The following is a 26,027-nucleotide window of genomic DNA, read 5'->3' on the forward strand; positions in this document are numbered from 1 at the left end:
AAAAATATATAGTTAAAATGTGTAAAATATTTTAAACCTCTGTAATAAGCCATTTACATATATGTGTGTGTTTGTGTTTATTTGTATGTGTTATATATAAATAACATTTGTTTTTTAACAGGCTTAATTGCTTTCTTCTCCTTTGAGACCTGTGTGAGAGTACTTGGAGCAGCGACTGCCATCTGGTGGCAAGCCAGAATCATCGCAGTGTGTGACTTCATGGTTACTAAGATGCCCGCTCTTGACTCACATGGTCTGCACTGGCAGCAGGGGACGAGGAGAGCCTGGAGGGTGTCTGATGAAGGAGCTTAGTGAAATAACTCTCCACTTCCACCTGAATGGATTGTTCGTCCCAGATTCTGCACCAGGAGCCAGCTTCAAAATGACACCTCTGAAGAAAAGATTTGAGTTGCTCTTCTGTTTTACTCAAAGATCTTCTGGTTATCTACTGGTGGGTAACCAAGACTGTGAATAAGCACATACCAAGAGGGGCATATGATGACATGGAGTCTGAAATAAACTGCTCTGAATTGTGTGATGGTTTTCCTGGCCAGGAGCTGGAGCGGAGACCCCTTCATGATCTCTGCAGGACAACAATTGTAAGTGAGCAGCCATGGGGTGTCAGGGCTGCTTAGATGTACACGTTGCTGTTATTATTGTTGATGATGGTAGTGGTGGTGGAGGGGGGAGAAGTACGAGGAGGAAATGCTTATGCAGGACATTATGTCCCAGCTCTGGGGGTCATGGGGGCAGTTCATGTTTGATCTATAGAAGAGCCTTCGTTTCTAACAGCTTCTCTTCATTCTGTTCTCAGACCTCTTCCCACCACAGCAGTAAGACCATTTCTTCATTATCTCCTGCCCTCTTGGGTATTGTTTGGACTTTCCTCAGCTGTGGAATTCTGCTTATAGCCTTCTTTCTTGGCTTCACAATTCGCTGCAGGAAGAACAGGTAAGCAGCCCCATAACTAGTTTCTCATATCTCGTTGCCTGAAACATGAAACCCAGAGTGTTAGTGTCATTTTGGCACCACGAGCTGCTGGCTGGTATCAGCAAAGCTTGTGTTCTACTGTGGCATTAAACTATGTGAGAAGCTGTCCCTGAAGGAGGCCTGGCCTTGCAGTACAATTCCCTCTTGAGAAGGAGAAAGGTCTGGCCCACTCTTGTGCTAACTACTACAAGGATATCCAAGAAGAGAATGAAGAGTCTCTCCTCATAAAGGATGGTGAGATCTTTCCGAGAAGATGAGGTATTTGTATTAAAAATAGAGAGCACGTAGAGAAATATTCCAAAGCAACATTAAAGTTTATGGCAGCACAATTGGAACCAGTCTGGGTAAGCTAAGGTTTCCGTAAAAATAGTGAAGCCCCACTACCTGGCTATTCTGCTAGGCAATTGTGACTGGTTGGAAAGTCACTGGCTCATCCAGGTAAGGGCGTATGGCACCCAGGACTGACAAAAGAAACAAAGTGATGGCTTTTTTTCTGAAGGGACTTGCAGAATCTTTCCTTCACTGGTATCCAGTCCTTCCCTCAAGGCCCACCCCATCTCTCCCACTCTGTGCCATCCTCCTGCCCCAGCTATCCCAGGCTCCCTCCTGAGAAGCCCTGCTCCAGCCTTCTCTCCCTGGTCTACAGGTGATTTCTGGATGGAGCCCATGTCAGATTTCAACAACCCCCTCAGAGATGCCAAACTCGCCTGTCCCCACAGCAGCCTGACACTTTGTGGCGATCAAGTGTATTATGCTCCGTTGCCTGGGCTTGGCACTCAGATGAGGGTCAGTCAGTTGGATTTGTCTGCAGGCATTTTGGGGTGCCACTGGCCATCTGAGGCTTGGAGGACATGGAACTGTTAGGCAGCAGTGGCTTGATCTACTGGGTCAACCTCAGCACGGCAGTGAGGAGTGGCACTTGGCCCTGGGGGCACCCCTGAAGCTTCCCCAGCCACTTTTCATTCTGTCCCTCAAATACACTAAGCCCACTCCCATCTTAAGGCCTTTGATTTACTGTCACTTTACTGTTCCCACTGCCTGACAGTCTTCTCCAGATCGTCCCATGACTAGTTCCTTCTCATCTGATAGGTCTTGTCTCAATTGTCATCTCTTCAGGGAGGATTTCCCTGATCATCCTATCTAAGGTAGCGTCTCTACAGAATGGCCACCCAGCCCCCTACGTCTCATGCCATATCCCATCACCCTGTTTTATTTTCTTCATAGCAAGTATCACTCTCTGATAATACCATATTTATTGATTTACCTGTTTATTGTCTGCATCCCCCACCAGAATGTAAAGTCTGTGAACACAAGGACCTTGTCTGTCATGCTCACCACTGTTTCCAGCATTTAGAACAGACTGGAACGTAGTAAGTGCTCAGTAAATATGTTTTCAGTGATCCTGGGAGTAAGGAGATTTAAATCCCAGCAGTAGCTGCTGCCAAGAAAATGACTAGGAAAATCACACATTCCAAGGTTAGAAAACTATGGAGTATACTATTTTCAGTTACAACACATTTCTATAATGCAAGTTAGTACCCAATTGGCAAATAAGAAAATAACATCATTGGTTCATATGTAATTTTTTCCCCAGCTAATCAATAGTTTAAAGCATCCAGGGGCAAGCTTTCTTACAGTTAAAGAAGGAAGCCTTAAGCTAAGAATACTGTGATAGCAGTGCAAGCAGTAGCTGGTTTAATGGCTTCAAGAACTGGTATTCTACCTACAATGTGACGCTATCTGATGAAGTTGCAGGAGTAGATGAAGACATGAAGAAGACATTTCCCTCGTATTTAAAAACAATTGATTGCTGAAGAAAACAGAGATCCAAATTAGATTTTGATGACAATGTTATCTATTGGAGGTGAATGCCCTTAAGGACCTATGTCTTGCAGATTTAAGGCTGTAAAAATCAGCTGTGATCCTGGGTACAAGTGGTAGTGGACATTTACTGAGTACTAGGATTTTAATTGAGATTATTATTATTTTTTATTAGTATTCTGGTTACAAAGTTAAATGTGTTTCGTATGTTATGGCCCCACATTATTTTCCCATAAGCCATTACTCTTATCCACAATTTTGTAGAATGTGAGGTTTTTTAAAAAGCATTTATATGTCTGAACACTTGTAAACAGTGTTATAGCAGAAGCGCCTGTATTTGTTTCATTCTACTAAAGACTTTGTTCCTTGTCTTGCCTGCAGCGGGAGCATGACTTGGCATAAAAAGTAACATATTAAGAGGCGCTGTGAGTAAAAACACATCTTGCAGTTAAGTAGCTTACAAGGTCAGACAAGGAAGCATAAAATAACCCAGTTTCAAAAGTGCTTTCTTAAATAGTAAAATTTGTTCAAAGGTGCAGCATCACAGTTAGATGCCTCATTTCACTCCAGTTCTGTGGTCTCTAAACTTGTGGGTGTGACTCTGTGTGTGCACACATGCATGTGTGTGCCAGAGTAAGAAAAACATTTTAATAAAATAAAAATAATGTAGCAGTGTTCAAGTTCAGTCACCAATACTGCATTTTTGATAACATTTTAAAATGTAGTCTACAAGGGAAAATCTGTAAAGATACAGAAGACTTGAAGAACTCCATCAACCAACTTGACCTAATTGACATTTGTATAATCCTACACCCAACAGGAGCAGAATACACATTCTTTTCAAGTACACACAGAACATTTACCAAGATAGATCACCTTCTGGGCCATAGAGAAGATCTTATTAAATTTAAAAGGATTCAAATTATACAAAGTATGTTCTCTGACCAGAATGGAATTAAATTAGAAATCCATAACAGAGAGATCTCTGGAAAATTCTGAAATATTTGGAAACTAAATAGAATACTTTAAAATAACCCATGGTCAAAGAAGAAATCAGAAGGGAAACTAGAAAGTATTTTCAACTGAATGAAGGTGAAAACACAATATATCAAAAATTTTTGGATGCCATCAAAGCAGTACTTCAGGGGAAATTAGAGCACTAAACTCCACATTATAAAGAAGAAAGATCCACCTTACAAAACAGAAAACAAGAGCAGATGAGTCCCCAAATAAACAGAAGAAAGGAATAATAAAAATCAAAGTGGAAACTTATAAAATGAAAAACAGAAAAGCAACAGATAAAAACAGCAAAACCAAAAACTTTATGAAGATCAATAAGATTGACCAACTTCTAGACCAAGTGACCAGGAAAAAAAAGAGAGAATATATAACTACCCAAGTAAGGGAGAGAGAGCTGTCATCACTAAAGATTCTATAAATATTAGAAGGAAAATAAGTTAATATCATGAACAACTTTGGTAGGCAGTCTCTAAAATGTTCTCCAATAAGTCCTACCTCCTGGTAGTCACAATATTGTGAAATCTCTTCTCCTTGAGTATGGGCTAGACTGACTGATTTGCTTATTAGTCACTTGGGATAAGGTTACAAAAAGACTATGGCTTCCAACTTGGATCCCTCTCACTCTTTCACTCACTCACTCTGAGGGATGCCACCTTCCATTTTGTGAGCTGCCCTGCAGAGAGGCCCACATGGCCAGGAGCTGATGTTCCAGTCTGTGGCCATCAAGGACCTGAGGCTTATTAACAGCCATGTCAGTGAGCTTCAAAATAGATCTTCTGAGTCCTGCTAAGAGCAGTGTGAATAAGCTTGGAAGCAGATTTTCCCCCAGTCGAGCCTTGGAGGACTGCAGCCATGGCTCACCAAGGGGTATACTTGTGAGAGACCCTGAGCCAGAGGCACCCCTGTGCCTGTATTGTAGAAATGTTACTAGTTCTACACAAAGTCTTCTAAGAAACTGAAAATAAGGAAGCATTTCCTAACTTACTGTAATGAGTTAGGAAACAAAGAATTTAGAAGAGAAAAAGGCTATAGGCTCATGAACATAGATCCAAAATTCTAAACAAAATTTTAACAAATTGAGTACAACCAATATCAAAAGGATAATTCATCATGACAAAGTGAAGTTTATTCCAGGAATGCAAAGTTGTTTTAACATCCATATATCAATCAATATAATACACCATGTTTACCAACTAAAAAAGAAAACCATATGATCATCTTAATAGGCATAGAAAGAGCATTTGACAAGGTTCAACATCCATTCCTGATAAAATCTCAACAAAGTAAAATAGAAAAGAACTCCCTACCATTTTTTTTAACATCTTTATTGGAGTATAATTGCTTTACAATGGTGTGTTAGTTTCTGCTTTATAACAAAGTGAATCAGTTATACATATACATTGGTCCCCATACCTCTACCCTCTTGCATCTCCCTCCCTCCCACCCTCCCTATCCCACCCCTCTAGGTGGTCACAAAGCACCAAGCTGATCTCCCTGTGCTATGCGGCTGCTTCCCACTAGCTAGCTATTTTATGTTTGGTGTGCGTTGGTGGTATAGTGGTGAGCATAGCTGCCTTCCCTACCATTTTTTTTTTTTTTTTTTTTGCGGTACGCGGGCCTCTCACCGTTGTGGCCTCTCCCGTCGCGGAGCACAGGCTCCGGACACGCAGGCTCAGTGACCATGGCTCACGGGCCTAGCTGCTCCGCAGCATGTGGGATCTTCCCGGACCGGGGCATGAACCCGTGTCCCCTGCATCAGCAGGCGGACTGTCAACCACTGCGCCACCAGGGAAGCCCCTTCCCTACCATTTTTAATGGTAGAAGACTAAATGCTTTCCCATTGTGATCAGAAGCAAGATGTCTGCTCTCACCAGTTCTATTCAACAGTGAAGGTTTTAGCCAATGCAAAGAGAAATAAAAGTCACCTAACTTAGAAAGGAAGAACTAAAATGGCTTACCTTCAGGTCACCTGATCATCTATACAGAAAATTCAATGGAATCTATTTTTTTTAAAAAAACAATTAGAACTAATAAATTATTTTAACAAGTTTGCAGGGTACAAGATCAATGTACAAAACTCAACTGTATTTCTATATAGTAAAAACAATTGAAAAGTGAAATTAAAAGTAATGCCATTTACAGTAGCATAAAAAATATGAAATATTTAGGGATAAATCTAACAAACAATGTGAAATACTTGTGCATTGAAAACTGCAAAACATTGCTGAGAGATATTAAAGAAATTCTAAATAAATGGAGACATATTGTGTTCATGGGTTAGAAGACTCAATATTGTTAATTCTCCCCTTATTGATCTATAGACTAAACCCAATCACAATCACAATTCAGCTGGCCTTTTTTTATATAAATTGACAAGCTGGTTCTATGATTCACATGGAAATATGAAGCACCTAGAAGAGCCAAAACAACTTTAAAGAAGAATAAAGTTGGAGGACTAGGACCACCTGATTTCAAGATGTTACAAAGCTACAGTAATGAAGACAGTTTGGTATTGGGTAAAGATAGACATATACATCAACAGAACAGATAAAATCCAGAAATAAACCTATGCATACATGAGAAACTGCTTTTCAACAAAGGTGCAAAGGCAATTCAGTGGAGAAGGGACAGTCAGTCTTTTCAGCAAATGGTGCTGGAACAATTGGATACCCATATGCAGAAATGAACTTTGATCGACATCTTGTGCCATGTTTAGAAATTAACTGAAAATGGATCATAGACCTATCTATTAAATCTAAAAAAAATCTGAAACTGTAAAACTTCTCAAAGAAAGCATAGGATAACAATTTTGTGACCTTATAATAAGCAAAGATTTATTAGGTACAACAATAAAAGTAAAATCCATAAAACAAAGCATTGATGAGTTGAACTTCATCAAAATTAGAAGCATCTTCTCTTCTAAAGAGAAACTTAAGAAAATGAAAAGAAAGCCACATACTGGAAGAAAATATCTGCAAGTCATGTATCTGATAAACAACTTGTATCCAGAATATATAAATAATACTAAAAATTGATAATAAAAGAAGCAATCCAACAACAACAAAAAAATGAGTGAAAGGTTTGAACAGACACTTCACCACAGAAGATATATGGATGGCAAATAAACATGTGAAAAGATAGTCAACACCATTTGTCATAGGGAAATGCATATTAAAACCACAATGAGGGACTTCCCTGGTGGTCCAGCGGATAAGACTCCGCGCTCCCAATGCAGGGGACATGGGTTTGATCCCTGGTCAGGGAACTAAGATCCCACATCCCACATGCCACACGGCGCGGGCAAAAAAAAAAAAAAAAAACCACAATGAAATACCACTACACACCTATTAGAATGGTTGAAATTTTAAAAGACTGGCTAAATTGGCATATACTGCTGGTGGGAATGTAATATGGTACAACCACTTTGGAAAACAGCCTGAACGTTTCTTTAAAAGTTCAACATATGGCTACCATATGATCCAGTCATTCTGCTCTCAGGTTTTCACCCAGAGAAATTAAGCTATATGTATACCATACTTGTCTACCATGTTCATAACAGTTTTATTTGTAATAGCCAAAAACTGCAAATAACAAATATCCATCAACAAGTGAACGGATAAACAAATTTTGGTATATCCATACAATGAAATACTACTCAACATTAAAATAATTATTAATATTTGGAACAACATGGATGGATATCAAAATAATTATGCTGAGTGAAGGAAGACAGGCAAAAAAGATTGTATACTATATAATACCAATTATACAAATTCTAGAAAATTAATCTATTGTTAACTAATCTGTAGTGATAGAGATCAGATGAGTGGTTGCCTGCAGGTCGGGGGTAACACAGAAGAGCAGGAAGGAGGGATGACCAAGGGGCATGTGGAAACTTTTGGGGGTGATGGTTCATTACCTTCATTGTGGCGAATATTTCACAGGTATATACATATATCAAAACTTAATAAATCATATAATCCTCAAAAATCATACAGTTGATTGTATGTCAGTTACACTCATTAAAGCTATTAAAAATGTAGTCCATAAACATTCTTATTTTTTTGAGAAGGTTCTCATGAGTGAAAAAGTATACCATATTTGGTGTTCTTTTCCAAAGGGCCCTGCTAGGTGACCTAAAACCCATCTGTGAAGTGTGCTAGGTATTAATGACTGATATGGGAGAATGCACTCTTTTTTCCTAGATTCCTCATGCAGTTTAATAAGGACCAAATTAACTCTTGGAGCAAAGTAGACCTTTCATGTCAAAAGGGAGGCTCTCCTGGTGCCTCCTCTGAAATGCACAAAACAAGGGCAGTGTCATAAGTTTTGTATGAAGATAAACTTGTTCAATTAAAGGACTATCTTTTATTCTAAGACCTTATCTCACTGTCATTTGTGATAATGATTTAGATGGTAGTTATTTACATATTGTTACTTCTCAGAATTGAAAGTAGCATTCCCACAATAATCCCCAGTAGCTGGGTTTTTACTACCTGGGAAATCAAAAAGTTTGAGTAATAAGAATTGTGTAGGGGGGCTTCCCTAGTGGCGCGGTGGTTAAGAATCTGCCTGCCAATGCAGGGGACACGGGTTCGAGCCCTGGTCCGGGAAGATCCCACATGCTGCAGAGCAACTAAGCCCGTGCGCCACAACTATTGAGCCTGTGCTCTAGAGCCCATGAGCCACAACTGCCAAGCCCGCGTGCTGCAACTACTGAAGCCCATGCACCTAGAGCCTGCGCTCCTCAGCAAGAGAAGCCACCACAATGAGAAGCCTGCACACCGCAACGAAGAGTAGCCCCCATTCACCACCACAGAGAAAGCCTGCACGCAGCAATGAAGACCCAATGCAGCCAAAAATAAATAAATAAATAAATTACTTAAAAAAAAGAATTGTGTAGGGTATGAGATTTTGCCCTACTTATAAGTTAACAACTTAGCCTGTTACTGTTTTATGCTAGCAAAAGACACAAGACTCTTGGGTCAGAAACAAAGTACTTCGTTACTCATGGTAGAAAGCAGTAGTCAGAGCTTCGTGTTGGGTTTGTGCTGGTTCCCATGCCATCAGTCCCATGGGGATGATGCAGGGCCCATGATGGATGATACTTGCACACACAGGGAGCTACCATTAAAGGAAAGGAACCTAAGCCTGGGGAATTCTTCACTTTTATAGTGAATCGTAACAAGCCTATTCTTTGTCTGGGGGGTGGGGTATGTTACCTCATCTCTCAAGGTTGCTCACTGCAAACACAGCCCTGAGAAATGGTCTAGTTAAGGAGCAGTCAGGGCCTTGCCTGTGGCCATACCCAGCAAGAATGTATTTCTGTGGTGCCAGTTGTAACTTCTCATTTTTCATTTCTGATTTTATTGATTTGGGCCCTCTCTCCTTTTTTCTTGATGAGTCTGGCTGAAGGTTTATCACTTTTGTTTGTCTTTTCAAAGAACGAGCTGTTAGTTTCATTGATCTTTTCTATTGTTTTTCAGTCCATATTTCATTTATTTCTGCTATGATCTTTATGATTTTTTTCCTTCTACTAACTTTGGGTTTTGTCTGTTCTTCTTTAGGTATGAGGTTAGGTTGTTTATTGGAGATTTTTTGTTGTTTCCTAAAGTAGCTTGTATCGCTATAAACTTCCCTCTTAGAACTGCTTTTTCTGCATCCTATAGTTTTTGGATTGTTGTGCTTTTATTTTCTTTTGTCTTCAGATTTTTAAAAAATTTCTTCTTTGGTTTCTTCAGTGATCCATTGGTTGTTTAGTAGCATATTGTCTGGATTCCACATGTTTATGTTTTTTGCAGTTATTTTCTTGTAATTGATTTCTAGTCTCATAGTATTGTGGTCAGAAAAGATGCTTGATATGATTTCAGTTTTCTTAAATTTCCCGAGACTTGTTTTGTGGCCTAGCAAATGATCTGTCCTGGAGAATATTCCATGTGCACTTGAAAAGAATGTGTATTCTGCTGCTTTGGGATGGAATGTTTTATTATATATATAAATATAAAGTTTTTTATATGTGCTCCTATGTTGAGCACATATGTATTTATAATTGCTGTATCTTCTTGTATCAATCCCTTGATTATTATGTAATGACCTCCTTTGTTTCTTGCTACAGTTTTTGCTTTAACATCTATTATGTCTCATATAAGTATTGCTGCCCCAGCTTTTGTTTGATTTCCATTTGCATGGAGTATTCTTTTTTCCATCCCCTTGCTTTTAGTTTTGTGTGTCTTTAGATCTGAAATGAGTCTCTTGTAGGCAGCATATATATGGGTGGTGTTTTTGTATCCATTCAGCCAGTCTATGTCTTTTGATTGGATCATTTTTTTTAACATCTTTATTGGAGTATAATTGCTTTACAATGGTGTGTTAGTTTCTGCTTTATAACAAAGTGAATCAGCTACACATATACATATATCCCCATATCTCCTCCCTCTTCCATCTCCCTCCCACCCTCCCTATCCCACCCCTCTAGGTGGTCACAAAGCACCAAGCTGATCTCCCTGTGCTGTGCGGCTTGATTGGATCATTTAGTCCATGTTCCTTTAAAGTATTGATAAGTATGTACTTACTGCCATTTTGTTAACTGTTTTGTGGTTTTTTTAGTTCTTTTTTGTTCCTTTTTTCTTTTGTTCTCTTCCCTTTTGATTTGAAGACTATCTTTAGTGTTATGTTTGGGTTTCTTTCCCTTTTTGAGAAGAAGACCATATATTTTATGATTCCATTTATTAAAATGCTTAGAATAGACAAATCTATATAGACAGAAAGTAGGTTAGTGGTTACCTATGGCTAGGGAAAAGCAAATTAATACTATGAGATATATACCAAATGACTTAAATTTTTAAAGATAAAGATGCAAAACTGTGAAATTCTTGTCTGCTCATGGTGAGAGTGCAAATTGGTACAACCACTTTGGAAAGTGATTTGGTATATCTTCTTTTTTTTTCCTGTGAAAATTTTTTTTCTCCCAGGTTTATTGAGATATAATTGACATATAACACTATATAAGTTGAAGGTGTACAGCATTATGATTTGTTACATACATCGTGAAATGATTATCACAGTAAGTTTAGTGACCATCCATCATCTTGTATAGATACAAAATTAAAGAAATAGAAAAAAACTTTTTCCTTGTGATGAGAACTCTTAGGAGTCACTCTATTAACAACTTTCATATGTAACATACAGCAGTGTTAATTATATTTACCATGTTGTACATTACATCGCTAGTTCTTATTTTTCTTATATGGCATATTTTCTAAAATTAACAATTCATATACCTTGTGATCCAGCAAGTCCACTTCTAAATTATTCCCATGAGAAATGTATGCACATTTATACCAAAAGTTGTATAAAGAATATTCACACTAGCATTATTTGTAGTCACCCCAACTGTCCTTTAACAGTAGAAGGAATAAATGTTATGGTACATTCTTGCAATGAAATACTATTCAGCAATGAAAATGAGCAAGTTATTAACACCCAGAAACATGACCAAATCTCATAAACAAATTTTAAAAGCTAGCCACAAAAGAACATGTACTGTATGCTTCCCCTTAAATACATTTTAAAGGCATAACTAAAGTATAGTGTTAAAAGTCAAGCTAGTGGAAAAAAAAAAGTCAAGATAGTGGTGTACCTTTAGGGAGGAAGGAAAGGGTAATAATTATGAGTGGAGGTTTTGAGGTATTGAAATGTTCTTTTTCTTGACTTGGATGATAGTTACATAGATGTTTTCTTGGTAATAATTCACTGAGCTAAACATTTATAATTTGTGCACTTAAAAAATACCTTTCCTGCTCCAAGATTATTTTTTTAAAAAGTCAACCTGTCAGGTATCTATAAGTGTAGAAGTCATGAATAGGAAGTGGCAATGTCTTCAGGGGACTGCTGAACATGAGGACAAAGAGTCAGCTTCTAAATACCTTCCTTACATAATGCCAGATGTCCACGTGTTCAACTGCTTCACCATAATAGCCTTTCTTACTTTGATCAGCTTCCTGCATCAGGGTTTGTTCTTAAATTTCCTGTTCCCTTGGCTTTCGTAAATGTAGCTGAGCATCAGATTTTCACTTAATTTGGATGTTAACAAGGTTAGACAGTAATCTGACATTAATCAGTTGCTGATCCTATTCTATTCCTTCTTCCATCTCTGTCCCACTAAAGAGCTTGCTTTCTGGGGGGAGGGAAGTTTTCAGACAGTAGACATATTTCAGTTCATATTCTGAACTTTGCCGTGATCAATGGAGGAAGATGCTATTCCTGTGTGCGTGCATGCATGCGCACGCGCGTGTGTGTGTGTGTGTGTGTGTTAGGAGGAGGTGGTGATCAGGATGCTAATCTATGCACAGTGACCTTTGCTTCTATCTGACTGAGCAGATGTAGGAATTAATCATTGTCACTCCTGGATGCTGCGGCTGCAGCTGTCCCCCACTGCCTTTCTGTTCCTGATAGATTTATTAGTGCATTTTGTTTGCTGGAAAACATGCCTCAGCAGAGTAGAACTGGCAAATTAGAGAAGCTTATCTGTGAATATAATTTTCTAGAAACATGTTTTTCCTGCACATCGTACTTATGTACTCTAAACTCTTTAAAGAAGAAGAAAGAGAGAAAAGAAAAACAAACTGGTAATATTGTTTATGTAATATCTGAACAGTTTTGTCTCATCCTGAGAAATTTCACAGTGGACCAGTAACATTACTGTATAGCGTAGGATTGCAAAGAACTGATTGTCTTCTAACCTCTATACCCTTCTTCTTTTTGTATCTGCCCCCCCCACCCATTAACTTTCAACTATCAGTTTGGTCCCACCCCTGGAATCTGGGCATAGTTTGGCTGTAGGCACAAGAAAATAAGTGGTGTAAATTAGCACTAAATTCATATTATAGCAGGCCCCACTAACAACTTTCAGACTATAACTAACACTCTCTGGACCCCAGGCATCCCCGCTGTGTAGATATCCCTGCAGCCTCACCAAATCCAACCCATGCCAATATTGACACTAGTCTGGATGGAAATCAAAGTAGCCACACCGTTTTGGATGTTGAGAGTCAGCTCCAGAATGCAGTATAAGTTTCCTAGATCTGGCCTATCTATTTACTTAAAAAAATTTTTTTTATTGGGGTGTAATTGATTTACAATGTTGTGTTAGCTTCAGGTTACAGCAAAGTGAATCTGTTATACAAATACATATATACACTCTTTTTTAGATTCTTTTCCCACATAGGCCATTACAGAGTATTGAGTAGAGTTCCTTGTGCTATACAGTAGGTCCTTATTAGTTATCTATTTTATATATGGTAGTGGGTATGCGTCAATCCCAGTCCTCCAATTTATCCCTCCCCTTCCCACTCCCTGGTAACCATAAGTTTATTTTCTTTTTTTTTTTAAATAAATTTATTTATTTTATTTTTGGCTGCGTTGGGTCTTCATTGTTGCTCGCGGGCTTTCTCTAGTTGCAGCGAGCAGGGGCTACTCTTGTTGCAGTGCACAGGCTTCTCATGGTGGTGGCTTCTCTTGTTGCGGAGCACGGGCTCTAGGCACGTGGGCTAGTTGTGGCACGCGGGCTCAGCAGTTGTGGCTTGCGGGCTCTAGAGCACGGCTCAGTAGTTGTGGCATGTGGGGTCTTCCCGGTCCAGGGCTTGAACCTGTGTCCCCTGCACTGGCAGGTGGATTCTTAACCATTGTGCCACCAGGGAAGCTCCCATAAGTTTATTTTCTATATCTGTAAATCTATTTCGGTTTTGTAGATAAGTTCATTTGTAGTCTTTTTTTAGATTCCACATATAAGCGCTATCTTATATTTGTCTTTCTCTGTCGACTTACTTCACTCAGTATGAGAATCTCTGGGTCCATCCATGTTGCTGCACATGGCATTATTTTGTTCTTTTTGTGGCTGAGTAATATTCCATTGTGTATATGTACCATATCTTCTTTATCCATTCCTCTGTTGATGGACATTTAGGTTGCTTCCATGTCCTGGCTATTGTGAATAGCACTGCAGTGAACATTGGGGTGCGTGTATCTTTTTGAATTATGGTTTTCTCTGGATGGCCTATCTATTTTCATTTCCCCCCTCTCTCTTATCAAATCAACATGCCCTAGGGCAGAGGCCAGAGTGGAGCAGCCAGTGTCTATTTAGAGTCTGTTCATTCCTTTCCTCGTGGCATACTGCCTGCTAGAATCCTGGACCTCTCCCTTAGATACCTACACTAGCCTGTAGTATATCCTCCCTTTCTGGTACAACCCCTCACTCACTGGGTCCTCTGCTAATTTTCTGTACTTCCTGACCCTGCTTGGTGGACTTTGATTCTCACTCATACTTCACTATTTTGTTGACTCTTTCTTTTTTTTTTTAATTTTTTTGCAGTCTTTATTGAATTTGTTACAATATTGCTTCTGTTTATATTTTGGTTTTTTGTCCATGAGGCATGTGGGATCTTAGCTCCCTGACCAGGGATTGAACCCACACCCCCTGCATTGGAAGGCAAAGTCTTAACCACTGGACTGCCAGGGAAGTCCCTTGTTGACTCTTTCTTCTGTATTTCTCTTCCTCAAAGTGATGTCCTGGTTTTACTTTTTTAAAACATTTTTTTAATTGAAATATAGTTGATTCACAATGTTGTACCAAGATCTCCTGGTTTTAGACATCCTTGCATGTTCAATCCCTAAATTACCACTGCTTCTTCTTCCTTTCATGCTCCCAGTGTCTGGTTTGTGTGTCTTAATCCTGTGAGTCTGCCTAGATTCCTGAATTCTGGTCTAACCTCTTTGGCCACCATTTGAGTCCCAATTCTTACCAGCTTTCTGTCTCTGGTAGTGATACCAAGCACCTTATTAGGAGAAGACAGGTTAATCCTCTGGATATCAACTTTAGTATTTGGTCCCATCTTCCCCCCTGCCCCCAAAAAACAAGCTATCCAAGTGTCCATTGACAGATGAATGGATAAACAAAATGTGAGATGTACATGCAATGGAATATTATTCAGCCTTAAAAGGGAAGGAAATTGACATATGTTACAACACAGATGTATCTTGAGGACATTAAGGGAAATAAGCCACTCACAAAAAAGACAAATACTGTATGCATCTATTTATATGAGATATCAAGGGTAGTGAAACTCATAGAAATAGAAAATAAAATGGTTGTTGCTAGGGGCTGAGGGGAGGGAGGGAGAAATGGGAAATTATTGTTTAATGGGTATAGAGTTTCAGTTTTGCAAGTTGAAAAAGTTCTGGAGATTGGTTACACAACAATGTCAATATAATTAATACTACTGAACTGTACACTTAAACAGGGTTAAGATGGTAAATTTTATGTTTTATTGTATGTAACTTTATTTTTATTTTACCACAATTAAAATCGTTTTAAATTTTAAAGAGAAAAACTAAAACTCCTATTAGTAGTAACTTATTTTGATAAAATAATCTACTATAGGGCCCTTTCCTTAAAACTGTATTTTATTGCCTGTACTATCTTTCAGGGGAATCATGATAATGATCATCCTTAGATCATTACCTGTTTTGTGAAGTTGTTACTTTATTTTTCATGTCCTAACTCTACGTTTCTGAACCTTTAAATGGTATCATCTCTTTCAAGTATTCCAGGATTTCCTTGTAGTATACACAAGATCTCTTTGTGATTTAATAGGTTTCTATGACATCCCCATTGGTCTTCTCCCTTTCCAGGCTGCAGAGTGGTCTGTCCTCATTCTTTAGAGACCCTGCCACTCAGCTTTTCTTCTCCAGAATTTATTTATTTTCCTCATATCCTTCTTTAGTAAAGGTGACGAAAGCCAGATGTTTCCTTCTGGCACATTGTGATACCTTACCCTGGGCTTTAGATTCTTACCAGAAAGGGAAGGAGGTGGCCTAGTTTTGTGTGAGATATACAGCAAACAGTAGTAAAATAGAAATGTTATTGGCAAGGAGAGTCTTTCTCAAATCTCCATGGGTAAGAATTCCTCAGACACATAAGATAACAATAAGAATATACTTATTCTTTTGAGATATAATTCACACACCATGAAATTCATCTTTTTTTAATTAATTAATTAATTAATTTTTGGCTGCATTGGGTGTTCGTTGCTGCTTGCGGGCTTTCTCTAGTTGCGGCGAGCGGGGACTACTCTTCGTTGTGGTGCATGGACTTCTCATTGTGGTGGCTTCTTTTGCTGTGGAGCACGGGCTCTAGGCATACAGACTTCAGTAGTTGTGGCTCACTGACTCTAGAGTGCAGGCTCAGTAGTTGTGGCTCATGGGCTTAGTTGCTCTGAGGCATGTGGGATCTTCCCGGACCAGGGCTTGAACCCGTGTCCCCTGCATTGGCAGGCAGATTCTTAACCACTGCGCCACCAGGGAAGCCGGAAATTCATCTTTTTAAAATGTACAATTCAGAAGATTGGACAAGTATCATCACTATCTAATTCCAGAATAATTTCATTACTCTGAAAAGAAACGTCGTACCTGTTAGCAGTCCCTCCCTATTTCTTCCCTCCCCCAGCCTCTAGCAACTACTAGTCTAACTTCTATCTCTGTAAATTTGCCTTATCTGGACAATACGTATAAAGTCATACAACATGTGGCCCTTTGTATCTGGCTTCTTTCACTTAGCATAATCTTAGCATAATGATTACAAGGTTCATCCATGTTGTAGTATGAAGCAGCACTTCATTCCTTTTTATGGCTGAGTAATGTTCTGTTGCATGAATATTCCACATTTTGTTTATCCAATTATCAGCTGATAGATATTTGGTTATTTCCCCTTTTTTGTCTATTATGAATAATATGCTGCTATGAACATTCATGTATAAGTTTTTGTGTGTACATTATGTTTTCCTTTATCTTGGGTGTATGTCTAGGAGTGGAATTTCTGAGTCATGTGGTGGCTCTGTATTTACGTAAATGCTGAGCTCTTTTCCAAAGTAGCTCTAGCATTTTACAGTCTCACTAGCAATGTTGGAGGGTTCCAGTTCCCTCCACATAATTGCCGACACTTGTTATTATCTGTCTTCTTTATTCTAGCCATCCTAGTGTGTATAAAGTGGTTTTGTGGTTTTGATTTGCACTTCTCTGATGGCTAATAATGTTGAGCATTTTTTCACGTACTTATGCATCATTTGTGCATCTTCTTTGGAGAAATGTCTATTCAAATCCTTTCACAATTTTAAAAATCAGATTATTTATCTTAGGAATATAAACCAGTGATATCTCAAACTTGGTTTATATTAGAATCTCCTAGGGAGCTTTTAAAAATCCTGATATCCAGGCTTCACCCTAGACCAGTTAAATCAGAATGTCTGGGAGTGGGACAATAGCAGCAGTTTTTTCCAACTTTCCAGGTGATTCCAGTGTTTGAGAACCAGTGCTTTAGACTAGATGACCAAGCTGATGATACCAATATACAAATGTTAAAGATTTAGAAACTTAGAAATTATGCCAGGTATTGAACTAAATGTGAATTGTAAAAAGTCTAATCAGGTCAAGAGGTAGAGGTGAGCTTTTTAACAGAGATTTTTGATAGAATGAACTTTCCTATAACAGGAGGTTTCAAACCGCCTACAGTTATAAAAATGTCCTGGCTGTGGTTCTTGCCTTGTGACTAGGCATTGGTCTTAGGAGGTAACCATGGGTGAGCCAATTAAGGTGAGTTATCATGACACATTCAATCCATAAGCCCAGAAAATTTATCTCAATCATTCAGTGTTCAAAGGGAAACTATGACAAAATATGAGTATTAGCTAGGAGAAAATTGAAACATAGGCTTAGAAAGTCATAAGAAGATTGGAGACTGTTTTAAGAGATTCTATTGGAAGTGTAGGGAAAGAGTAACTGAGAATTTAAAAAAAATAAAAAAATCCAAGCACTTAAAAATGTGATCGTTACAATGGTTATTGTGGAGGGAAAAAGACATCTCTCAAAGACTGTAAAAAGCTACCCAGAAGAGATCAGGGAGCCCACGGAGTATGTCAGGTTAGGTACAAAATAGGAAAAAAGACTTTGAGAAGCACCTTTGAAGAGAGTCCAAAACACATAAAGGGATTATTTAAATCTATTAAAAGGAAGAAGCTTAGAATAACAGTGGGATCTTTTGCTGTTAATAATGGGGCACAGGGAGTACTCAGAGACCAAAAGACAATAAGTCTAAACTAATTATGTGCCTCTGAATTTATTGAGAAAGATACCAGAGTGATTACCACATGCAAATTGCCTCCTATGAATGAATCAGTAGTAGTTGATCAAATAGTTTTCTCTGTTTTGCATATTTCAAGTCAGGTAGACAAATAAATATTGATTAGCCACTGGAAACTGTTGACATTCGTCTTGAGACTTTTGAAGGCCTCCAGAAGAAATTTTTCTCTTAGTCATGCCTTTCTCTGAAGCTATTGCCCTGGCCCTCTCCTTCCTGTTACCACCAAGCTTCTTAGAAGAGTGGTATTCAGCCACCTCTACTTCCTCATCTCCAGTGCATTCTTCAACCCATGCCCTGATTCCAGTGAAATGGCCTTTGACAACATCGTTAAATCAACTCATCTCTTTTTAGATGCCATCCTGTTTAGCCTCAAGCCACGTTAACACTTAACCATCTCCTCTGTTCCTCCTTTCTGAAAACTTCTCTGCTCTTAACTTTACCATACATGATTGTCCTGGTTTTAGCTCTTTGCTTCTTACCAGCTGCTTTCACTGGCTCCTGTATTCCACCTCCCCATTTCATGTTGATATCATCTTCGGTTCCAGTCTTAATTCACTTCTTAGACTATACCCATCACCTGGTCTTAATCCCTCCTGTGACATATCCCCAAGCCCTGCCTTTTTCAAATCCCACATTCTAACTTCATAGTTGATATTGTTAGATGGATGTTCCTCAGTCAGTTCAGATTTGGTGACCAAAAAACAGACTCATACCTTACCACTAATCTTTCTCTACCTCTGTGTATTTCCTGTCTCCATTAATAGCACTACCATCCACATTTCTCATTCTGGATTTCCTTGTCTCCCTACACATCCAGTTAGTCACCAAGTCTTAGACATTTAATCTCTGAAATGTCTCTAAAATTGTTCTCCTGTTATCCACCTCTGTTGCCCAAGTGTAGTACTGATCTACTTTTCATCTGAATTCTTGCAGGAGCCCCCTAACTGGTCTTGTCCATTTCCAGTTCAGCTTTTGCCCTCTTGCCAGCATTTTTTTCTTCAAACATAGACTTCTATTGCCTACCCAACTCCTAAGGTAAGCACTTAAGATCTTTTGTAGTCTGGCCTTAATCTACAATTTCTGTTTATTCCCTTTAAATTAAGTTGTACTTGCATCATACAAGATAATGGCCATTCCTAGAGCATACCATGCACTTTCATCGCCCAGCTTTTGCTCATGCTCTTCCTTGTTTCATGACTCTTCTCATTTTTCACCTGATAAACTCCTATTCATCCTTTAAGACAAACTCTTGTCCATCAAAATGTGGGCCCTGGACCAGCAGCATCAGTAGCATCTGGGAACTTGTTAGAAATACAAATTCTTGGCGCCCTACGGTAGACCCTACTGAATCTGACACTTTGGAGGATGATGACCAGATCTGTACTTTAACAGGCTCTTCAGGTGATTCTTACCAGTTCTAAAATTTAAGAACCGCTGTTCTAAGGCACAATTCCTTTATCAGTGTCCACAGCACTTTGCATATACCCATGGTAGTTGCTACGTTGTTTCATAATCATATTTACCCGTCCACTTATCTATTTCCTCTGCCTCATATTGAGTCCTCAAATTCAAATATAATATTTTTATTTATTTCCTAGCACCTGCCAGTGTCTGGCATACAGGAGACGCTTGATAAGAATTCGGAACCTTAAGCACACTCTACTCCCCTCCAGGATTCGGTCCAGTCAGAGTGCATACAAACACACAGCGCTGATAATCAGAAGGTGTCCAAGGTTTCTACTCTTAAAAGCTGACATGTGCCACACTAGCCAAAAGCACACATACTGACAAGACCAAGTGTCAGCAAGGATACAAAGAAACTGGATCTCTCATACATTGCTGGTGGGTAAAATGGTACCACTACTCTGGAAAACAGTTTGGCAGATTTGTACGAAGTCAAACATACACTCACTGTGTAATTCAGCAATCACACTCCTGGGTATTTACCCTAGAGAAATCAAAACTTATCTTCACCAAAAAAAAAAAAAACTGTACACAGATGTTTATAGAAGCTTTATTTGTAATAATCAAAACCTAGAAACAATCCAAACATCCTTCAACAGGTGAATGGATAAACAAACTGTGGTACATCTATATAGTGGAACACTACCCAGCAATAAAAGGGAACAAGCTGGGGCATTATGCCGAGGGAAGAAAGCCAGTCTCAAGAGGTTACATACTGTATGATTCTATTTATATGGCATTCTCAAGAGATGAATTTATAGTGATGAAGAACAGATCAGAGGTTGCCAGGGGTTATGGTTGGAGGGAAGGGTGTGACTTGGAGCGGGTAGTTGGAGGGAGGTTTTGTTTTGTTTGCATAATGGAAGAGTTTCGTATCCTGATTATGGTGGTAGTTATCAATGCATTAATCTATACATGTGGTAAATTTCATAGATCTACACACACAAAGAGTGCATGTAAAAACTGGTGAGATTCGAATAGGGTCTATAGTTTAGTTGATAGTATTGCACCAGTGTTGATTTCCTGGTTTTGATAATGTACTCTAGTTATGTAACATGTTATCTTTGGAGAAAGCTGGGGGAAGGGTACACAGAAACTCTCAGTTCTGTTTTGCAATTGCCTGTGAGTCAAATAATTTCAAAAGAAAAAGTCTTTTGAGAAAAAGAAAGCACAGGGATTTCTGGTGAAAGCTAAATTAGAAAGCGCTGCTTGACACAACTCTAAAATGGGCCCCAGGAAGGGAGACGAGTTCGTTGCCCGGTGGAGTTGGGAAAGGAGGGAAGTGGAGTGGAAATTCCTGCCTTAGAGACTGTTTGGTAGGACGTGGCCCAGGCCTGTTACCTCTCTCCAGTGTGACTGCAGGCTCCTGCTCGCTCAGGGAAGAGTGAGTACTGGGGTGGAGAGGGAGGTGAAAGCTTCCTCCTCAGCAGTTTCCCACATGGGGAGAGTGGGAGGAAAACCTTTCCTCAATAGGCCTAGGTGGGAAAATGGAAAGAGGGGTTAAGAAATGTTGACATCCTGGACTTCCCTGGTGGTCCAGTGGTTAAGACATTCTGCTTCCACTGCAGGGGACATGGGTTCCAACCCTGGTCAGGGAAGTTCTGCATGCCGTGTGTGGTCCGGCCAAAAAAAAAAAAAGTTAACATCCCTTAACAAGGTTAAAGGTGTGCCCAGTGAAAGATTAAATGGCATAAGAACTCAAGCTCTGGAATCAAACTCCACCTCAGATCCCAGCTCCATCACTTATTAGGCATGTGACTTGATCACTTTAATGAACTTTGCTAAATCCCACTTCTCTATTTAAAAATAGGAGTAATGGGACTTCGCTGGCGGTCCAGTGGTTAAGACTTTGCACTTCCACTGCAGAGGACATAGGTTCGATCCCTCGTTGGGGAACTAAGATCCCGCATGCCGGGTGATGCAGCCAAAAAATAAAAATAAGTAAAAAAAAAAATTTTTTAATAGGAATAATGATACTGTGTATCTCAGAAGGCTATGAAGATTGCATTAGGTAGTTTAGGTAGAGCACAGCCTAGCACATATTAAATATATAATTGATGTTGCCTACTCTTTTTAATATTATTCTGTATAATTATCAATATTCTAAGTAGTAGAGAAAACATGTATTCGTATGATTCTGACTATAATGTAATTTTTGATGGTCCAGAGGCACTTCAGGATCCTTCACTACTTCAAACATCATGAAATGAGCACTTAGTCCCTGTATGTGTACACACAGACAGTTTAACTTAAAGGTACTAGTTGTTACTTTCTATCACAGGCTTCTTATCTGCTTTTTACTTTAGGTACATTACCTCTAACCCATATAGCACTCAGGAGGATAAACTGAGATGAAGAAACCGCCTTGGCATGGTTAGACAGATCACACACAGCTAGTCAATCTAGTCAGTCCAATTTCAAAGCCATGCCTTTTCCACAACTTTATGTTACCTCAGTATTAACCTCAGTATTAACCTCAGTGTTAATCCATGAAAGCTGCTTAAACATACACACAGACTAACACTTGTTCCTTTCACATCAGATTACAGGACAGAATATGCAACTCCTGTCACAGCCTAAGGCAGATACTTCCAGGCCATTGCTGGGGCCAAGACTTGAACACTAGACAATGATGGAAACCAAGAGCCCAAAGCCAGCTGTAGCAAGAATTCAGTCTGGGGTTGCAGCCAGTAGGTCGAGCCAGGAGTCGTAGGGAACCCTGCCAAGGTCTGAGGTCCAGGCCGGCAATCAGAATTGGAAGAGGCAGGCAATGCCCAGCAGAAGGCACTCCAGGGAACTCAGACTACCTCTCTATCTCCTCTTGATGGTAAATTCCAGCTAAAGGTGAGAAGGCAGAGGTGAAAACCCTGAGCCTGGAATTTCCCTGGTGGTCCAGTGGTTAAGACTCTGCGCTCCCAGTGCAGGGGGCCTGGGTTCGATCCCTGGTCAGGGAACTAGATTCTGCATGTGGCAATGAAGAGCCCACATGCCGCAACTAAGACCCAGTGCAGCCAAATAAATAAACAAATAAATATTTTAAAAATGAAAGAAATAAAAGAAAACCCTGGGCCTGCCAGAGCTAGTGCAGGACGTTAGAAACCAGGGTCAGGAAGGCCCTAGCAGAAGTTCGTTGATCAGTAGGATGGACACAGGTCCCAGGTGGCTGGGGTAGACTGGAGGGAAGTGAGAGAACACCAGAAGGAACCAGGAGTCAGGACATCTACATTAGCTGTCCCCACGTGGTCCCTATCTGGCTGTAAAACTGCATACTGGTTCCTTCATCTTAAAATAAGGGAATCAGGTTCACTCAGTGGTTTAAGCCATGTTCCTTAGAACCCTAAGACTCAAAGCCTGTCCTAGGCAATTTGTAGGGGGCAGAGTGGTGGGGAGCAAGCAGGTCCTGCCTTTCTAGAAGTCTCTCTTTTTCTCTTTGGAGTATTCTTCCAAGACTCATGATTTATCCAGGATAAGAGACATTTAATAGGTTTCCACCAGGTTAAGGGCCCTGTAGATGGTGCTGATAGAGACAAAGCTGAGTAAAACCCAGTCCCAACATCATGAATTCCCAGATTGTGGCCCAGTGGGGAATGATTCCAGCAGTTGTAGCTGTTGGGGATTTCACTCAGATTCACTAAGGCCCAAAGTTCTAACACCACAAACCTGAGGATGAGAAAGAAGGGAAAGAGGGAAAGGAAACCTCCCCAAGATGGCAGGCCAGTCTTTGGTGCCTCAGAGAGATCAATTTACATGTCACCTGGTAAATGATAATATTCTGGTTCACAGCAGACGCCCTGTGATTGGGTGTTTCACGTGGCCAATTGTGCTGTGCTTTATGCTCTACTTAAAATCAGGGCATCTGCTCTGTCCTTTGGGAAGTGCTACAAGTCTCCTGCTAGGAATTGCTCAAGGCCTTTCCCACAGCTAAGGGGAGAAAGGAAGTTGAAATCCCTGCTTCATAAATTACAGCACATGCCTACCCTCTAGGGTCTGAGGTTATATGACAGAAGAGGACTTTTTGTGTTTCTAGTGTTTCCCCCTCACCAGCATTTAAAAACACATTTAAAATATATTACAAGTGCATGAGACATAGAAACTAATTTTTTAAAAATCTATGTGGAATGTGGCCATAATACTCCTAATTAAAACCATACAAGCTCCTTTCTAGTAAGGGTACCCTTTGGTACTCTTTTTTCCCTCTCATCACCAGCTTATCTTGAATCTATCAGTATGCTTTTTCACCACTGTCCTAAACTTGAGCTGGTATAATGAAGTAATTAATGGGCATTGGGTCTTATATCTAAATATTCACATTTCAGCTTTAAAAATATTTGCAAGGCTGCATTTTAAAATTGATCCTTAGGCCTTTTTATATTCCATGAGAGCTGTGCATTTTGAAATTTGTATACTAGAAATTTATATTCATAGTCACATAAAAATATCCATATTAAACATACATTCATATACATAGATTTTGTTAAATTGCTCAGTGTATACTGAGAAAATAACTGGTAATATTAAATTAAATTTTTATTCTATTTTAAAAGGTGACAGAATAAGCAAATTGTCTTTGCCATGAAAACATTAGAAACCAGAGAGGTAGAATCCTAATGAGCTGAGGACAGAAATTAGATCTCATTTGCTTTCCTGTCTCCAGTTCTTCTTAATACCTTGACAAGTAGATATTTAAGAATTGTTGAATTAATGTCTGATGCAGAAAGTTTATTAAAAAGATAATAATGAATAAAACATGGAGACACGAAGATCATCCGTTAAAGGGAAATTTAGGGGCAGGATGTATACCAAGTTTTCTTTTGCACTTAATAGCTAAATATTTTGATGGATTGATTGAGACATAAATTCTAATGCACCTCAGGTAACCAGGTCAGCCTATTGTTCCTGCTTAAGTTAGAGAAGCAGAAATGCAAAGGGTCCAAGGGGGGCAAGCGGGGGGTGGTGGTGAGATGAAATGGGAGACTGGAATTGACATATATACACTAATATGTATAAAGTAGACAACTAATAAGAACCTGCTCTATAGCACAGGGAAGTCCACTGCACAGTAGAAACTAACACAACATTGTAAAACAACCATACACCCCCCCAAAACAAATCTTTTGAAAAAAAGAAATGCAAAGTGTGACTGGCTTATTAATAAGCCAGAGCAGGGAAGAGAAATTTGCTTCTGGAATAAGTTGAGAAGGGAAGAGCTGGAAGGGGCCCTAGATTTCATCAAGTCAAACTACTGCTCACCATTTGGCTCTTCTGCAGGCAGAATGTCCCTATTCATCTAGTTCCTCCCCAGCTTCAGTGCTATAGGCCTGAATTGACAGAATAGTTGGTAGGGACCTTGGTCTCTCCGTGTAAAACAAGGCTCTGCAAGCGCTTAATGGCTACAGGAAAGCAGGCACATTTAGAGAGGCCAGGCCCACTCAGGACAAGAAGCAGGGCTTAGTGTTTTAGTTCATGACAAAACATCGTTTACTGCCTGCAAGGATGTAAAGAGAAGGCATGCGTTGCAGCCTAGCTGCAAGCAGCAAATCAAGATCAGCGGATTTTCTGAAGTCAGAATGGGATGCGTGTTGTTAACCTCTGAGCAGATGTCACCTGAGACCCTGTAGCCTATGTGGTCATGAGGATGAGGTTTCATCCATCAATTGCTCAACAACAATCATGTCACTGGGCCTACATGGCCCTCGACACATGATGTAAGAGACATATTCGACAAAGGCATTTCCTGGGGGGATTCTCCAAGATGAATTCAGCCAATGGAAAGGAATCTTTCAAGTGGCCTGATTTCACTGGAGACAAGTGAACACATATGCATGTGTGCCTGTGTGAGTATACACATCCCCAAGATGCTGCACTTTCCGAGAAACAAAGAATGGGAGAGCAAAAAGCTTCACAAGCATCCCATTAAGATCCTTTCTCTCATTTATTTTTAGACTCCCTTGGCACCATGCTGAGAGAGGAAGCAGAGGAGGGGCTCACCCAGATGACGCGGCTTTTCAGTGAGGGTTTGGGGGCTGGGGATTTGCCAGGTGGTTAAAGCCCTGTGTCTGTGGAAGTCCACGGCACGTAAAATATCTTGGCCCTTTTGTGTTCAGTAATGCCAGGGAGTTTCCAGCCATTCTAAGAGGGACCAAGGGGATCCTCCTAAAGCTCCTGCCATTACCCAGAATGTGCCCCTCTTGCCTTAGCACCCATTAAACCGGCTCTTGACTCTCCCTCTGACTGCCAAGGACCTCTGCCACTTTATGGCCATTTGGCACACTTTGGGAAGGATGAGAGCCTCCTTCCTCCACCTAACAGAGGAGAGCGTTGCCAGGGAAAAATGAGATTAGGGAAGACAACAAAGAAAGGAAGAAACAATGGGCCTTCCATGTCCATTAATGAATTCATTCATTCATTCATCCATCTAACAAATGGTTATGGAACACTTGCCATTTTCCAAAGCCTGTGCTAGGGGCTGAAATACAGACAAATAAGAAACATTCTGGCTTTTGAGGAGTATAAATTGTCTAGTGGGACAACAAAATCAATA

General features: G+C 39.8%; 1 protein-coding gene across 1 annotated transcript in view; it reads left to right on the forward strand.

The window, feature by feature from the left end:
* The first annotated feature begins 410 nt into the window (after positions 1-410).
* The window catches only part of GPR156 (G protein-coupled receptor 156), a 60,587-nt gene continuing 34,970 nt past the window's right edge, over positions 411-26,027 (forward strand). Inside the window, exons 1-2 of the mRNA XM_060149327.1 lie at positions 411-599; positions 815-951. Of these exons, the coding sequence (XP_060005310.1) occupies positions 504-599; positions 815-951 (233 nt within the window). The 5' untranslated portion in view covers positions 411-503. The remainder of the gene's footprint in view (positions 600-814; positions 952-26,027) is intronic.

The sequence above is a fragment of the Lagenorhynchus albirostris genome, chromosome 5 (genome assembly GCF_949774975.1).
Source record: "Lagenorhynchus albirostris chromosome 5, mLagAlb1.1, whole genome shotgun sequence".
In the NCBI taxonomy this organism is placed as follows: domain Eukaryota; kingdom Metazoa; phylum Chordata; class Mammalia; order Artiodactyla; family Delphinidae; genus Lagenorhynchus; species Lagenorhynchus albirostris.